Below are 17,506 nucleotides of genomic sequence, written 5' to 3'. Positions count from 1 at the left end.
AAACCACGCTGCATGCCGCTTACGGGACTGGCGCGACAAGGGTTCGCTTTTCAAGGACCGCCTGTACTTCCCTGGCACGGGCAAACGCATCGGCCCACGGCACCGCTGCCGTGGCGGACGCGATCTCCGACATAGACAATGGAGCCACCTTCCACGCGACTTCCACAAAAAGTGTCTCTTGTTCTGTCCGGCTGACTTCGCCGCTGTTTTCTGCCAGTGCGGCCGCAACAGTCGATGAAGGTGGTTTCGTCTCCGCTCCACCGCGCAGCTTCACGGCCGAGGAGACTAGCTTTCGCAGCGAGCGCTCTAGGCGTGGTAAAAGCACTGTCGCCGCATCAGTGGCTAACGCGATCCACGAAAACCAAAGCCGCGTCAGCAGCACAAAACATGGTATGTCGCAGGTACACAGCTGCGTCGCACGAGCTACATGCATGTCAGCAGCCTGCCTCTCAATGCATAGACGGACACCGTCCACCGTACATCGCAGCACCTGTGCGACCAGGCGGGCAGACGCCTCGTGGGCGAAAAAATCAGAGAAAGAGGAGTGATTCTGTGAGTGACTGTGCAGAGCATAGCTCCGGCAGCGCAAGAACACGCACCAGACAAGCGGCGCGACCTCCTTCACAGCCGGTACGGCGTTACCCGCTCGCCAATCGATGGTTTTCAAGGAATGCAGAAGCACCTCGCGCGTGAGCTTGTCGGCGTGGCAGGACTCCACTTCACCCGCGATGCTGAGAAAATCGATATACCTGCTCTCTTGCCTGTGCATCGCGTCTGCAGACCCTATAACCGCTATACCGCCCTCCGCCCCACCAAGATGCTCGTCGCCGCCGACGTGCCCGAGCTCCGTAAAGCGACTCCACGCCCAGCGGAATCGCGCGTAGGTGGCCAGCAACGCCAGCGGTGGCAGCAACGTGCGGAGAGGTGTTCCATGCGTCGTCCACTCCGTCACGCACCTACGCGCCGCGCGGGCAAAAAAACTGCCGATTGCCTCTTCGATTCGATCAATGTGTGCGCTGCCGGCACCATCAACAGCAGAGCCACCTCGCCAACACGCCTGGAGCGGAGGCAGGCAGAGCGCTACTTTGCTTGCGAGCACAATCGGCTGCGACTCGAGGCCCAGGAGCCACTTTGCCCAGTCATCCACGCATTTGTGGATGTTGCCTTGGCCTGCGCTCGTGCAGCTCGTCTCGGGGGTTCGTGCTGCATTGCACAGCAGCGAGAGTCGCTGCATGTGCGCCATGAGAGAGAGGGCGGCCGCTTCTTGCGCCGCATCGCCACTACTCTCTGCCTCGACGTCTGTGGCTGCAGCAAACTTCGTGTAGCTGGCAATAGCGGAGAGCAGGCGAGCTGCTGCGCCGTCCACCGTGAGTGTGTCTGCGTGGGCCCTGCGCCGCACAGAGATGTCAACATCATCGTCACGGCTGCCGAGCAACAGCGCATTGTGGGCCGTCATGACGACAGACTGTGCTTTCCGCCCCGCAACGGGCGCTTCAGAGTACGAAAGAAGAGAAGAAAAGCGGGAAAGGAAGAGCGGCACGTTGGAAGTAAGACAGTAACCACAACAATGAAACAAAAAAAAGAAAAACCAGAGGCGCGCACTCAGCAGATAAAACATCTGACTTGCGGAAACAGTAAGAGCATGCGCCTCATGAGGCTTCGCGGCACAGTTGCGCACTCCCGTTGAGTTGTCTTTCTCACTTCGCAACGTGTCCAATGCTCGGCCGTACAACATGAGGTCATGCGCCACCCGAGCAACTCCTGACCTGCCTGCCACAGGGGTACCTCGCGTGGTGCGAAGCAGTCGTGCAGACGCGCGCTCCAGCAATGCACCGACGCAGTCATCGGAGCACGACCCCTACCTCAAACCCTACCCACCCACACCCCGCCCCGCAGGCAGTGCGAGGGACGGTTGGGCCACGTTTGAGTCACGCTGACACCCTGCCTACTATATGGATGGCACAACCCTGTTCACGGTCGCGCGTCGCTCCGACGCCACGCCCATCCAGGACCTGCCCGCTGGCATGAATAGCAAATACATCGCACTGACTTCCCTACGTTGCGGGTACTTGATCTTGCCACTACCGGAGGTAGTTCGGCATTCGCGGAGATAGGAGGAGGAGGGGCTGCCAGGATTTCCCCACAGAGCGGGCACTGATCCCTGGCACCGCACACACCGAGGTGTGTGCCAAACTACTTCCCCACCCCACCCCACCCTCCGTCTTCGGGGCTGCCGCCACAATAGAAGGCTAAGACGCAAAAGAAAAGCATGAGTGAGACATGACGTGTGAAAGCACGACGTGCATCGCCTGGACGACCAGGAAGGGGCCCGGCGCCCTTACGAGAGGGAGAGATCGAAAGATATGTGCGCGTTTCTTTATAAAGCCGCGAGGTGCCGTTGCGGTGGCGCAGAGAGAGAGAGATAGCGTCGGCACACAGAAACAATGAACAACGAAGAGTTGCGTAGTAAAACACGGGAGAGGCGTCAGTGCGCGGACAGGCATCCATTCCAGAAGCATGGCTCACATGACGAGGAGAGCGGAGCTGGACACCTACGCCAATGGCGGGGAAGGAAGATAAGTGCGAAACAGGAAGAAGCGCGTTGTCAGATGCAGCCACCAATTCACCCAACACACCGGCGAGCATACACGTGCTTCCGTACACGAGGGCGTGGGCATGCATCCTCAAACACCGCAAGTCCACTGGGTCGCTTGCAACTCGAAACGTCAGCCTGCCCACAAAGAAAAACAAAGGTGCCCTCACGATGGTGCTGGAGGGACGGCGCAGGTGCAACGGAGATCACACTCACCACCATGGCAGACCTTGAAAAAAACAAAAGGAAACACGAAACGACACGCAGACGAGAAGCCCCCTCCTGAGAATCGGAGGATTTTGACATTCCTTCGCACTTGCGCACTTGTCACTTCACTTCGCGGCATCGCTTGGCGGCGCTTTTTCGTTCGACCTTCGCCCGGCGGCCGCAGCGCCGTTCCGCGCTTTCCCGGCGCTGCCGCTGCCGCCGACCAGCACCACACGCGATACGCCCTGTTCTCCAAGTTGTGCGGCGAGGCGGCGCTGCGTTTCGGCGTTCAGCGCAATGTCCTGCAGGGTCTCCTTCAGCTCCCGTATACTGCTGCTCAGTCGCAGATCCGTCGCTACGTTTTGCTGGATGACACTTCGCAGTGCCGTCTTGCAGCTCTCCAGCTGCTTCTCGAGGCGCGTCGTCTCCTCGCCCCGTGTGTCCAGCTCGTGCTTCAGATTTTTCACGGCGTACAGCAGAGCCGTCGTCTTGCGGCGCTTTTCACCGAGGTCCATCATTACCGACTCCAGCGGCTCAAATGCGGTTGCCAGGTCTATGTACTCGCACCGCTCCAGTTCCTCGGCACGGGTGCTGGCGGCGCCTCTGCCGAGCTCGGTCTCTTCCAGTCCCTCTTCATTGTCATCGCCGCTGCCTGCTTCTCGGGCTAGCTGAGACTCGTATAGGGCTCGCTTCGCATCCAGCTCGCTCTTGATCACCATCGCATACTGCGCATGCGATGAGGTGAGCTTCTTGTCGTACTTGGCCGAGATGCTCTTCTTTTCTGCCTTCCACGCCTCTGGCGAGTCGCCGACGGCGGCTGCCATCGCGGCGCTCTCGCCGGCGACGACGTCGTCAAGCATCGGCTCGTCTCGGCCAGGGAACTGCATCCACGTGGAGGTTCCCGTGCTGGAGTCCAGCAGGATGACGACGCGGTGGACAAAGCAGTCACCGTCGTAGTCCCAAATCTGCTGCGTCAGCAGATTCATCGAAAAGAAGTGCTGCTGAGCTACACAGTGATCCTTGGCATGCATGGCCTGATAGCGGCTGCAGCCGACGTAGCCGCAAATAAGGCATATCCACGGGTCCCCTGCCTTCGCGCAGGCCTCGCACTTGATGGCAGCGGACGCAGTTGGCTGCTGTTGGCGCTGCTGCTGTTGGGCGTACTCCAGCGAGTCGGCAAAGCGCCGGCACAGGTGACATGAAGAGCACAGGAAGCAGGTGCACTGGCTTGCGCTGCCGCTCTGCGCACACGTGCACAGAGGCGTCTGCGAGCCGTAGCCGGAGATGGTGCACTCGAGCCTGTCGCCGCACATAGGGCACGTGGGGATATAATAGTACGAGGTGAGAACCTGCGCGTCAACCGTCGTAGGTGCACCCTCGAGGCATGGGAATCCCTTGATGTACATGGAGCTCGTCCGCACGTCGTTGCCCTGACCCGCGACTTCGGTGCACACTTGCAGCACAGACAGAACATCCTGCATGCTGTGGCAAGCGAGAACGACGATTGCGCACCCCGAAAAGCTGCACGCTGCCGCGTCAGCCACGGAGAACGGAATGTGTTCCATCTGCCCAAGAAACGCGCTGATGCACGACTGTGCCTCCAATGTCAAGGTGGAGACACTGGCATCGACACCGCCACCACCGCTACTTGACGCGTCGAGCGAGGATGACAGTGCTGTCGCCTGTCCGCCGCCCGGTGCGCAGGAGCTGGGAAAGACAAGCAGGACATAGTTGGTAGAGACGACAGGGGTGAAGAAGCTGCCTTTAAAGGCCTTTTTTCGCAGGAGCCGCACCTCGCCGCACACAAACGTTGCTGGAATGGATTCGGAAGAGGTGTGAAGGGTGATAACTTGCGTGCCCCGCTGCTTTATGACCTCGTAGCGCAGCATTTTCTGGTATCAGGGGCAGCAGAGAGACGGCCAAGGACCCAGAGAGAGAGAGACAACGAACAGCTGACGGGAGAGAACGCAAAAGGAAAAGTGTAGACGAGGCGCCGCCTAAACAGAGCGATGGCCAGCACGAGTTGAAGTGACGACGCAGATGATGACGGTGGTGAGAGATGGACAGCGGCGATTTGTGTGCGTGTAGTGGGGGGTGGGCAGCTTAGGCAATAGACTGTATTTAAGGCATCATTAGAACGAGCGCTATGTCTCCAAAAGAAACGGCGCCAGGCAGGTGCCCCGTGCAGCCCCCTTCCTCACCCCTTTCTCACCGCCAAGCTGCACACAGCTCACAACAAGCACGAAGGCAAAGTAAAGGGCGACCGTTGGGAGCCACTGCCTCGAAACGACACAAAGGACATGGAAAAGCAAGCAGAGACCAGATGGCAGAGAGAGAGGGAGCGACTCAGCTGTTAGAAGACGGGCGGGAGCCGCCTGTGAGAAGGCGCAGCAGTGACAGTGGCGGCGCCGCCGACCCGTGCGCTTTCACCTACCTCCCACCTCGGTTCTCTCCGCGAGGACCAACAAAACAAAGGAGGAGTTTTACCCTCTCCGAGGAAGAGTTGAGGAGAATTACAAGCTCGATGGGGTGCCGTGGCTGTGGGGTGTAGTGGCGGCATGAGGTGCGTTGGTGACAGCAGCAGCAGAGACAACAATACGAAAGTAACGCAGAGGACAAGGGCGCAAGTCGACAGCAAAGGGAAGGGGTAGCAGTGCAGAGAGGTATCGGCTGAGAAGGGGGGGTGGAGAGGGGCACAAAAGGGCGCACGCGAGCCCCGCCGCTCCCGGCCTGCATTGGCGGCGCGCAACACCGTGAGAGGAGCCCGGGATAGGAGTTCCAGTGTAGCCACTGTACGTATGTGCACGGAACGTGTTCGGCGGAAGGTGCAGGCGCCGGCCCAGTATCTTGTTCATCTCGTTCTCTCGTAAAGACACGCAACACATCCTTGCTAAAGACATCTGGTGAGCTTTACTGTGTACCTCAACGAGTGCTTGGCTTGGGAAGTGCGCCGTTCATGTGTGTGTGTGTGTGTGTGTGAGGGAAAGGGAGGCAAACAAAAAAAGACAAGATGACGACAAGGGCGAACCCGAGTGAGCGAGGAGCGCATACACCTGTCGTCAGCCCACCCCTTGCTTTCCACGCTTCAGCTCAGTACTTGGTCCGCAAGTTAAGCATCGTGGTGCGCTTCGGCCGCAGTGACCGATTCTCCTCGCCGGGCAGCAGCGGTTGCATAGCGCTGCCACACTCGATACCAGCTTCACGAGCGTGCGCACTGCCGACGTCCATGGCTGCGGTGTTGAACGCCATCGATCTGCTCAGCTCCCGATCTTCGCAGACAGGGCATCCGCCACCGCGTACCACGCGCTTTTCCACACTCATCTGGTACGAAGTGGCGCACCCTCGGCACTTCCAGTACACGGGATGCATGTAGCCGATGCTCACGATGTCTGGGTAGAGATGCATGGGGTTCTTTTCATGATCCCACTCCGCCGCAATGTCCGGCGCTGCAACGCGTAGTCGTGTTGGAAGGTGGTAGCGCTTCCCGACAAACATCTCAACCTTCTTTCGATTTGCAATGCGGATTGTTGACGCCTTGTGGCGCGCGGGAGTGCGCAGGGCCGCCAGTGTAGAATGATCAAGCGGGCCACTCACGGACGGCCCGGCACTTGTGACACGCACAGATGCGGCACAGGCGATCCCGTTCATCCATCGCGCACCGCTGATGTAAGAGATACCGTGCCGAAGCATTCGTAAAAGGCTACTGCGGTCAGAGGAGCGTAGCAGCTCTACTGGATAAACGCGAGAGAGAGAGATGCGCCGAAAAGGTAAGCGCCATTCAAGAAGAGCGAGAGTGAGTGGTTCAGCGAGATTGGCATGCAAAGACATCTGGAGTGCGCGGGCGAAGAGCTGCTGCGTGCGCGCCGTTAGGCACGCTTTCGGACATCAGAGGCAGCTCAACCACTCGGAGAACGCTACGCCCCCGCGCGACGCGTTGGGCCGTTGAACGGCGTGGTGGTGGAGGCGGCTAAGTGCGAAAGTGACTGTGTGCTTGAATCCAGCGCCACCTATCCCCGTGTGGCAGACGGCAGCGGAGGTGCTCCGCCGGCGCAGGCCACTGAGCGAGGTAGCGGCGTTTCATGCTGTCTGTGTAAAATGTGAAGAATACGCAGACAGCGGGGAGAAAGGAAGGTAGAAAGAGCGTCAACATCGCCGACGCACGCACGCGGGAACGGACATACACGTACACACAGTTGGGCCCACATAGTTAAAAGAGCTGCTCCGCAAGGGCAACAGCAAAGGGGAGAACAACCAACGCGGTCAGTGAGCGAATGGGGAGCGTAGGAGAGGGAGAGGGTCAAGAACCGACTCACCATGGACGCAGCCACTATTCGCATCCGCTCCTGATCCGCACTCCTCTTCCTCACCGCACGTGCGCTCTGATGATAAGAGTGAAACAAACGCAAAATCAAACACAGGTAGACACACATACACACACAGACACATGCCCATACACGCGTGCGAGCTCACGCACAAGGACACGCATCATCTGCGATGGGGGTGGAGAGGCTAGTGGAGGCATTTTTCTGCTTCCCAGCGGTTGAGCGGCTGTGGCCGCCTTCGCCCTCCGCATCTACTCCCTAACTGCGTGAGTATGTGCTCAGCATGCTGAACTATACAAAAAAAAAGCACAAACCCTGACACGCATGATGAAAAAATAAAGGTGCGTGGTCCCACTCGCACGTGGCGATGAGCTGGCCACTGCCACCGCCGCCACCCACCAGGTGACCGAGGAAGATCCGGCTGCCAAACTAGCTCACATGGCCGAAGTTGAGCCCGCTGGGGATTCCTCTGTTGCCGCGCTGAGTACGGCTGCGAACGCCTCCTTCGATCAAAAGCAGTCCACGCTGTCAGGCTTCATGTCAGCATTGCCGAACAACTTCGACAGCGTCTTGAAGGTGCCCTCGCACATGCATTCCTCTTCGGGACACCGAGGATGGCCCACGCCTTCAGCTCCGCGAGGATTGGCGTGGGCAAGCACCTTTGCAGACTTCTCAGAGGAAAACAGCACAGCTGCTTGCCGGCGATGCTTACGAAGTTGAGATTCCCGACGGTGACGGTGCCGGTGCTAAAGCGCTTGAAGGTTGGCATCGGCTGGGGGAAGTAGTCTCACTCCAGCTGCTGCAGCCCCCTTCGTCGCGCGACACCACCGCCGTCCTGTTCTTCGCAATCTCCTTGACAGGCGCGAGCCAGTCGAGGGGGCCTTTTGTCCCACAGCAGTCAGTCGTTCCTCTGCGAGCGGTGCACAGCGCCGTTCTGCAGCTCACGCGATGCTTTGTGCGTCTCCACCACACCCCTGAAAAGCAGCCTCATCGCCATACCGTTCTTGCCAACGGTGGGGTCGAGCAAGGCCCCTTGCAGCCCATGCAGCACCGTCACGTCCCCACAAAGTTCGCCCTTGGGGCTTCCGGCCAACCAGAAGGATGGGATGTTTGGCATCGGCTCGAAGCTACTAGCCATACCAAGGCCGATCTTGTGACGCACGAGTCGGCATGCAATGCCGTGAATCGTGGAACCGCCGCTGCTGCAGTCCTCCTGCACGGTCGTCCCTGACGAGGTGACTCGCGACTTCGCATACGCCACAAGCCGCCTTCGCCATGCTCATCGGGGCGCGTATCCGGCACTTTTTATCTTACCCTTGAGCGCATTCCACATTCCGTGAGCCGCGCTTGCCGCTCGCGAGGGCGGGTCAGGCTACTCGCAGCATCAGGTCCAACGTATGCAGCGAGGACAGACCACCGTCAGGGGGGTCCATTCGCCTGCGGACCGCACCTACAATCACGATCTTCGTGGCAGACATAACGCGTGGGGAAGCGGAGGAGAATAGAGAAACACAAGTGCTGTGTAGCGAGACTCGCCGATTAGAGATGTACAAGGCATAAAAAAAGAACTCGAGTACACAGCGGGGAGGGGAGAACGGAGGTGATGCGACGAAGGCGGCGTGGGCTTGGTTGTTGCGCATGTGCATGTAGGATGGAGGGTGCGTGTGTCACATCGACGATGCGGGGAGGGAGGGAAAGCACCGAGCAGGAAGAGAAGCTCAGACCAGGGATGGGGGGTTGTGCGCAAGCGTCGGGAGCTATTAAATACGCGACGGACTTCGCCATACGAATCCGTGAAAATAGCAGCTACACCTTTTCCGTGTTGGTCTAGGGACGTGTGGACAGCTTAATAGAGAGAGAGAGAGCTGTTGCCAGTTGCACGCACACTGACACACGTGCAAGGAATAAGAGGAGCGCCCGCGCGCTTGTGTTCTTGTTCCGCTAAGGCTACACTGCGCACCTGTGAGGCGATGAGGCGATGGTGTGTGTATGTGGGTGCTGGCGCAGATACACCGACTACAGATGAGCAGGCAGTGGTTCAGCAGGGGGGGAGGAGGGAGTACGACAGGGCAATGGAAGATCAAGGGGCAATCTTTCTCAGCAACGCGACGTCGGGCAAGCGGTAACGGTGCCGCATGGCCACTTCGTCAGTCGTCATCGCTGATTTCCACCACCGCCTGCACCACGCCCACCACTTGGCAGTCATCATCATCGCCCGCCACCACCTCTTCCAGAGGCTGTCCCTCTGGCGATCTGTGCGCTGCGTCTCGCTTGACCTTCTGAAAAAGGCGCTCGAGAGTGCACGTGATGCTCGGCGTGGCGGCAACCGCCGTTGCTGTCGATGTCGGCGCAGCAACCGTCACGGCGTGCAGTTGCGCACGCGCTCTTTTCCGCACCACTGCTGAGGCGGCTGACGCCGTTTGGGCATCATCCACAGCAGGATCTTCAACTGGGATCGCTCCTGCCAAGGACACTGAGGATCCATCAAGCACCGTACGCGCAGCTGAGGAGGCCACAGTGGCTGCCGTATCGTCCCTCCTTTCGCCAGTCGGCGCCTCCGCGTGATGCACCGGTAGCACCGAGAAGAACCGTGTGATGGGCTGAACATTCGACACGCGACTGCGGAGGCGTGGCGCTTTCGCCACAAAGAGTGCCTCGTACTGCTTGAAGCCCTCCTCTGACACGGTCGGGACCACGCGCGCCGGGTTCACGAACTCGACAAACTCGAGGAGCTCGTGAAAGGCGCAGTGCTCGCTGTATGGCACACGGAGAAGAGTGTGTTTCTCCGACACCTCTCGCGCCACGCAGCGCTTGCACCACCCCGTCGGCTCCACGATGAGCACCTGATCGTAGCGGTCCAGGTTAAGCGCCAGCCCGTCTTCGATGTCCACCACCGCCGGGCTGTCGGCGTGCGCCAGCGCAGCCACTGCTTGGTAGCCTACGCTGGCCATGGGAACCAGAAAGACACTGAGAAGGTGCTCCACCTCCTCCGTGCGTCCCTCGGCAGCGGACTGGTTTCCTGCGCCGTCCGCCATGTCGAGGCCGACCGCCAATGACGGTCGCACGGCGGGAGCGGCGCTGGCACGGGTCTCCTCCGGCTTACAGGCTAGGCCGCTGGCGACCCTCTTGCGTTGCGCGCCCTGTGCATTGCACTCACCAAGCAGCACCGGCAGCAGAACTGGCACGTCTTCGACGTGAGCCGTCTCTGTCGGTGGCCTTGTCGAGGCATCTTTGCCCGCGTCGCGCGCGGTCACGGCGTTCTCGCTCGAGCGGGATGCCTTCAGCGGCTCAAAGCACTCTTCGAAGAACCCTATTGAGGACAGCAGGGCGTACCGACTTGGCGAGACATGAATCCGCCACGATGCAGGCTCTGCGGCGTTGGCGTGATGCTGAGACCCTTTTAGGGAGTCTCTTGCGCGGCTCTGCTCAGATGACCTTACAAGAGGGAAGGCGTCCCTCAGCGCCAATGCGACACGCTCCTTCCCGATTGTGTAGCACCCAATCAAGACAGCGCAACGCACTTGTCGATGCTGCGGATGCCCGGCCGAATGCACCGCGACTCCTGCGCGGCATGCGGCGCGGTGGAAGAGGGACCGAAGTACCTCGATCACCCTCTGCGTCACCTCCCATTGAGAGGGAAACTTGTACGCTGGCGCACAGAAGGTGTTGTCTAGGAGAAGGACATCGAGGAGCTGCCGCTGCGCCACGTCCCGCAGCGCCTCGTCATCCGCGATGAACTGCTCATAAGCCGGAGCGGGCGGCGCCGCTGTCGATGCATGCTGCTCCTCTCCTCGTTTTATCAGGCACGACAACGGCGGCACGTACGTCTGCCTCCCGTTGGAGGACCGCACGAACTGCTCCCAGGTCTCCCGCGAGCCGTTGAAGCGAAAGTCGCCCGTGTGTAGCACGGTCCCAAAAACTGGTGACACGAAGAGAAACATCACCGCACCTGGGCAGTGGTTCGCCGGAATCAGGCGCACCACAAACATACCGTCGACAGTCTTTTCTTGTGCCTGCCCTTTCGAGGATGCTGCCGGTGGACTCAGCAGGGCCTGCACGTGTGGGTGGTGCGGCGTTTCGGGCACACGCGCGAGACACACGCCGGTAGACAAGGAGAAGATGTATGTCTGACCCAGGTCCATGGGAAACAACCACGACGCAGGCACCCCAAGTTGCGACTGGGTAAGTGTGGCCGTTGGGCGACTGCAGTAGATGGTGCCGCTGTGCCAGCGATTGGTGATGCCCGCGTAATGGTCGGAGTGGAAGTGACTCAGAAAGTAGAAGGTGTGCGCCCGGGCCGCTCTCGACGTGGACGCCAGTCCAAGACCTTGATTGGACACCGGCGAAGTGGCAGAGTACGGCGTCCCTGACGGTGCCGCTCCGTTAGCGGAGGGGGGCGAGGGGCGCTGTGCTCGACACGCCCAGTCGGTGAGCGGTGCCCCATGATACACGAAACGGAAGGCATCAACCAGAATGATGCCTTGCGAGCCCCGATACACCTCTCTCGACTTGAAGTACTCTCGCATCGTGCCATTTCTGCCGACGCTGGACGCTGCAGCACCTGCCTCACGCGTCGAGGGTTGCATAGGACTGCTCACGTTTGACGGGCTGGACAAGAAATCGGTAGGCGTCTGCCTTTGGGCCAGCGCCGTACTGCCACGGCGCCTGTGTCGATGTTCGCCAGCGTGATCGTTGGACTCGGGGGGAAAAAAAGAGCGAAAACAAACCACCCCAAAGACAGGATGCGCGTTGCAAGGGGGATGATGCGTGTGTGTGTGTGAAATAGATGACGTTCTCCGCACAGATGAATGGCAGACCCCGTCCTAAATCTGCACCTGTGTCTATGAACGCCGAATACAGGCAGCTGATAGGTTTTTCCTCGCACCAAAGATGTTGCACAGCTACACGGCAGTGACGAAGACGACAAGCACAGACAAGAGCGCACTGCGCCAAGACCTTCCGCTGAAGAGAGGAGTGTCAGCGTACTCCATGAAAAGGATAGCAGAAGTGTGCCATTGGCTCGACAGCCAGTCTTTCTTTTCAAACTCGAAGCTTTAGGCGTGAAGGGCTGGGGTGCACCTCAAGGTAAACAGGAGGAGAAAGAGGAACTATAGGAGACGCAACGAAGGCAGCGAAACCGTTGACGATAAAGAGTAGAATGACTAGCAAATGAAGTGACGGGGGCGCTGCATGCTACTTCTTGACATGGATGGGTGCTTTTCGCCTTCAGATGTGTCAAGTCACACTCAAGCACTGAACACCAGCGCTGCCTCAACAAAAATAAGGCGATATGGCAATGTGCACGACGTACCGCTTTGTTTCATTCGCATTATCTAGTACGCATTCCTGCGCTAACGTCAACGTATATATATATATACAGATAGAGATATAGATAGAGAGGCACAGGTGTCACAGACATCCACGGACAGTGACCCAAAACATGTGCATAGGCACATCGGATTTATGCCCAACGCTGAATCATCCATAACAACCATAATAATAGAAATACAAAAAAAAAGAGAGGGGTTATGATGCCAAGAGATACGCACGATGAGTTTCCATGCACGCTCCCGACTCTTCGTAGTAGGTGGCGAATGGCCTACTGCCGCGGAAGAGCGCACCAGACTGGTCTTTCCCCACTCGAGCTCTCGATACCTCCAGCGCTGGCAGAGCTCTCCGCGAGAACTCTGCTGCACTCACACCGCCAGCGGGTAGCGCTAATCACGGATAGGCAGACTTGAGCACACCCGTTTTCCGACACCCAGGGATTTCTGCCGTGGCAAGCAGCCAAATGGGGGCTGGGGAGAAGAGAGGGGTGCAACACGCGTATGACTCGACTCTCCGAAATCCAAAAATGATTACGAGAGCGACAAACGAGGAAAAGACAAGTGGCTGGTGGAGCATGCCATCGGAATAGTGGCGAGCACTTTGACTCGCTCCTCCTCATCACATCGTGTTTCCGTCGTCCCTCCCTCGTTCGCTCCTGCCACCAACCTTCGAAAAGAACAACGAAAAAACAGCAACTGGAGAGCAAAAGAAAAGGAAGGCAAATGCTGCTCCGAATACCGGTGGCTCGACGATCCAGACAATGACACAGATACACAGACTCAACGACTCTCTGGCACATACGCACACACACACGTACAAGCACCCCACGCGTGCGAAGATCTTTCTCGTTCACTCACAAAAGCAGACGCGCACGAGTCCGGCACTCGGCGGGAGCGACGACAGCATCCAAAAGCAAGGCCGACGTAATGTTTTTCAAAACGTCCTCATGCATGCATGCGCACAAGGAGGACTTCGAGAGAAGCATGAAATCGCTCTTTTCTTCGTGTTGACGCGTGTGGGTATGCGCATGTCTTGCCTGTAGATGTACCCGTCAGCGGAGAGCTCTCAAGGGCGACATACCGCGTACATGGATCTGGGTATACACATAAGTCGAAATCTGTGCTTATTGCGCTGGAAAGCAAAACAAAAACAAAATGGACGTAACGGAACCTAACATTTATTCCTTCAGGCTGGCGCGCAGAGGGCACGCCCGCAAGAAGGAGTGGAAATAGTCTCTTCTTGGAAAAGGGAAGCGCTCATGCACCCACTCGAGTCGCGTCCGTGGGGAGTCACTACTCTTCGTAGAACAGTACACACCGACGTGGGAGACGCAAACACGACCGCCGCAGCAGCAACTCCTTGCTATTTCAGTGTCCAACGCTCGGCCGTACAACATGAGGTCATGCGCCACCCGAGCAACTCCTGGCCTGCCTGCCACAGGGGTACCTCGCGTGGTGCGAAGCAGTCGTGCAGACGCGCGCTCCAGCAATGCACCGACGCAGTCATCGGAGCACGACCCCTACCTCAAACCCTACCCACCCACACCCCGCCCCGCAGGCAGTGCGAGGGACGGTTGGGCCACGTTTGAGTCACGCTGACACCCTGCCTACTATATGGATGGCACAACCCTGTTCACGGTCGCGCGTCGCTCCGACGCCACGCCCATCCAGGACCTGCCCGCTGGCATGAATAGCAAATACATCGCACTGACTTCCCTACGTTGCGGGTACTTGATCTTGCCACTACCGGAGGTAGTTCGGCATTCGCGGAGATAGGAGGAGGAGGGGCTGCCAGGATTTCCCCACAGAGCGGTCACTGATCCCTGGCACCGCACACACCGAGGTGTGTGCCAAACTACTTCCCCACCCCACCCCACCCTCCGTCTTCGGGGCGTCCAGATCAATACGGTAAGCACGAGTACATCAAGAAATGTAAAACAGACAAAAATCTCCGCGAAAGCGCCTCGCTGATGAAAACGGAAAGGAGGGAGATGGGGCAAGAACAAAGGAGGAGAAGAACGGACAAAAGCAGCAGCGGAAAAGAAAGCCGCAGAAAGACAGCCACGCAGGTTGGGACAGTGAGCAAACAAAACACGAACAAACGACAAGCGAGGCGGCTGAGCCCTCACGACTAACGACAGCGAGCTCACAAAAAGTGGGGTGTGCGTGTGTGATTGTGGAGACGGCGGAGAAAGAGGAGGAGTGAGTGATAATGTGAAGCAAAGGAGGAGGGGGAGAGAGAGGAGGGGAGAGAGAGGAAGGGTGGCAGAGGGTCGAAAAAAAATAATAATGCCAAGGCATTCAGAAAAAGAAACAGCGAACGTGAAACAATAAAAATGAACCCAAACGCAGTCAACGTCGTTGGCGAAGAGAAAAAAAGAAGAAACAGCGAATAGGTGACGTCTACGCGGTCAGCTGCAAACATCGATGAACGCTCGCACACCCACACGCGCGCACATACAGAAACACTCTACCGACAGGAAAAGGAATCAAAGGAAGGAGGAGTGCGAACGCCGGAGGCTGCGCTCGGCAGCATAGGTGAGCAAGAAGATGTATGGACGCATAGAGAAATTAGCGCTACGTGCAATGTCGAAATGGTGAGGGTGATGGCGGCGGTAAGAGAGGAATGAAGAGAGCAACCTGTTTTTGCACCTGCTTCTTTCTGTGATCTGTGGCGTACGTGCATGCGTGCGTGCCTGATTGTGTCAGCATTAAGCAACGGCCGAGAAGGGGAGATGAGCTGAGCATGACAGCAGATCAAAGTAGCCAGAGCCACGGAAGAGCATGCTGAGGTGGAAAGATGCATCTATGGCGGCGGTATTACGTGGGTCACTGCAGAGCCACGTTACGAAGCCACGGCCCACGCTCCCCCCAACCCAGTGCAGACAACGCTGGCGCCGATTGCAGCTCAAGAATGAACCACAGCCAACACACAGAAGCCGCCACACACACGCAGCTCACATTCACTCAACAAAGAAGGGGGAGGGAGAGAGGAGAAAGGGAAAGAAGATGACAAGCGGAAAGAAAAAGACCTCGGGCCTTTGAATGCCGGCAGAAAGAAAAAGAGAACAGTCTTACGTTGGTGACACGTCAGCATGTTTAGCAATAAAGGCAGGAATACTGGAGGAGGGGGACTCTTAGGGTGGTTTCGTGGAGCCTCATCTGTGGAGAGGCACTGAGCCACCTTAACGGGTACGCACAGAATACTCTTCAAGTCAATAGCGTCTTTGATGCCATCATCATCGTCTCAGCGTCCACACCACTCCCTTCACTTTTACTCTCTCTTCTTTGAAAATCGAGTGCCTCCCTCTCCTTGCTTGCTGGCTTGCGCGGAAGCGGCACTGAAGAGCGCAGAGGGCCCTCATATTTACCGACAAGCACTTCAACAAATACCATGTTGTCCTGCTTCTCGCGAAGCACCGCTTCTACACCGCCGACAGAGTTCACGACACACGTGCGCGGCTCAACGCCCTTGCAGAAGTTGCGCGCCAAGCCTGTCCAGTTCCACACGGAGATGTCGTTGTACGACGAGTCCCAGCCGCGTATGTAGCGCTCGATGGTGTAGCCGTCATTGTTGATAAGGATATATTTAGGCTTGAGCTTGTAGCGCGCCGCCGAGCCGAGCTCCTGCACCGTCATTTGCGCGGCACCATCGCCCAAGACGCACACGACGCTGCGACTTTCGTCCGCGATCTGCGCTCCAATGGCGGCGGGGAGGGTGTAGCCGATGGAGGCCCACATCTGCTGGCAAAGCATGTCGCAACCCTGCGGCAAGCGAAGCAACGCGGACGTAAAAGAGGACGTGCCGATGTCCACCAGGAGAACGTCGTTGGGCTGCAGGCCGTTGCTAATCTCTTGCCAAACATGGGAGAGGTCAAAGGTGTCAGGGCTTTCCGGGTAACGTAGTCCCTCCGGCTCCGGGTACTCGGTGCTCCAGTTCGTGTGGCATTCCATCGCGACTTCTTCGACCGCCTTTACGGCCATCTCCATTGGTACCTGGTAGAAGACCTGATCCCCGACCTTGGCGAAAAAGGGCTGTATGTCGATCATTTTGAGAGGGTCGATCTTGTGACGGAAGATCGAGGTGACGGTGTCGACAAACTGGACGCCAATCGAGATGCACACGTCGGCGCTTTCAATGACGGACTTCGCAGGGCACGGCTCATCACCGGCGATGTAGGTGCCGACGTAGTTCTCCAGGTGTTCATTTACGGCGCCCTTGCCGAGGACGGCGGGGGCGTACGGGATGTGGACGTTCTCGAGGAAGTGGTTCACCTGCGGACCGCACTGGTGACGGTGGATCAAGTGCCCTGTCAGCACCGCCGGGCTGCGGGCGCTGTGCAGGCGGGACGCTACGGTGTGCTTGAATGCGCTCACCGATTCAAGGGACACCTCCGGCAGACGGCGCATCAGCTTCGCCGGCGGCGGCGGCACGATCATCTCCGCCACATTCATCGGTAACGCAATGTAGCCCGGCTTCTTTTGGTAAAGCACCTCCGTGATGACACGGTCGATCTCTGTCAGGCAGTTCTCCGGCGTCAGCATCACCGCAATGCAGCAAACCTCGGCACTGATGTTTAGGAAGTGCATGTGGCTGCCGTCGCCGAGTGAGTGATGCAGCAGTTCGCGGTTTCCTTGGCTCTTCGTGGAGGTGGCTCCGGCAATGTGAATGACCGGCACGCTCTCGGCAAAGCTGCCAGCGATTCCGTTCAGCGCGGAAAGCTCGCCGACGCCGTAGGTCGTAGTGACGGCACCCAGGCCGCGCTGACGCGCGTAGCCGTCAGCCGCGTAGGCTGCGTTCAGCTCGTTGGCCGTACCAACCCACTTCATGCGTGGGTGAGCCATGACATCATCGAGGAAGCGCAGATTAAAGTCGCCCGGGACGCCGAAGAGGTGGTCACATCCCGCCTCCACAAGGCGGTCCAGCAGGTGGCAGCCAACCGTGTATCCGTTGAACGGCATTGGCGCAGTGTTGAGGCGGCAAAGGAGCAGTGGAGTATGCAACGCCCAACGAAAAGAGGTGGCTGATTTCAGACGACGGAAAGTTTCGGTGGCGG

General features: G+C 58.4%; 5 protein-coding genes across 5 annotated transcripts; all 5 read right to left on the bottom strand.

Moving 5' to 3' along the window:
• Positions 1-19: 19 nt before the first annotated feature.
• Positions 20-1,456, bottom strand: LINJ_34_3070 (conserved hypothetical protein; the record flags this gene model as incomplete). The annotated part of the gene is made up of 1 exon (XM_001468628.1): positions 20-1,456. One exon carries the CDS (start codon positions 1,454-1,456, stop codon positions 20-22), a length of 1,437 nt encoding a protein of 478 aa, XP_001468665.1.
• Positions 1,457-2,925: 1,469 nt separating this feature from the next.
• LINJ_34_3060 (conserved hypothetical protein) lies at positions 2,926-4,689 on the bottom strand (the record flags this gene model as incomplete). Its single annotated transcript, XM_001468627.1, has 1 exon — positions 2,926-4,689. The coding sequence occupies one exon, from the start codon at positions 4,687-4,689 to the stop codon at positions 2,926-2,928; it is 1,764 nt and encodes a 587-aa protein (XP_001468664.1).
• Positions 4,690-5,890: 1,201 nt separating this feature from the next.
• LINJ_34_3050 (conserved hypothetical protein) lies at positions 5,891-6,448 on the bottom strand (the record flags this gene model as incomplete). The annotated part of the gene is made up of 1 exon (XM_001468626.1): positions 5,891-6,448. The coding sequence occupies one exon, from the start codon at positions 6,446-6,448 to the stop codon at positions 5,891-5,893; it is 558 nt and encodes a 185-aa protein (XP_001468663.1).
• A 2,821-nt stretch (positions 6,449-9,269) lies between these two features.
• Positions 9,270-11,708, bottom strand: LINJ_34_3040 (conserved hypothetical protein; the record flags this gene model as incomplete). Its single annotated transcript, XM_001468625.2, has 1 exon — positions 9,270-11,708. The coding sequence occupies one exon, from the start codon at positions 11,706-11,708 to the stop codon at positions 9,270-9,272; it is 2,439 nt and encodes an 812-aa protein (XP_001468662.2).
• A 3,951-nt stretch (positions 11,709-15,659) lies between these two features.
• LINJ_34_3030 (putative putative pyruvate/indole-pyruvate carboxylase) lies at positions 15,660-17,411 on the bottom strand (the record flags this gene model as incomplete). Its single annotated transcript, XM_001468624.1, has 1 exon — positions 15,660-17,411. The coding sequence occupies one exon, from the start codon at positions 17,409-17,411 to the stop codon at positions 15,660-15,662; it is 1,752 nt and encodes a 583-aa protein (XP_001468661.1).
• Positions 17,412-17,506: the final 95 nt, after the last annotated feature.

The sequence above is a fragment of the Leishmania infantum genome, chromosome 34, assembly GCF_000002875.2.
Source record: "Leishmania infantum JPCM5 genome chromosome 34".
Taxonomy (NCBI): Eukaryota; Euglenozoa; class Kinetoplastea; order Trypanosomatida; family Trypanosomatidae; genus Leishmania; species Leishmania infantum.
Note: the sequence above shows the minus strand (reverse complement) of the source record. Positions and strands in the feature narration are given on the sequence as shown.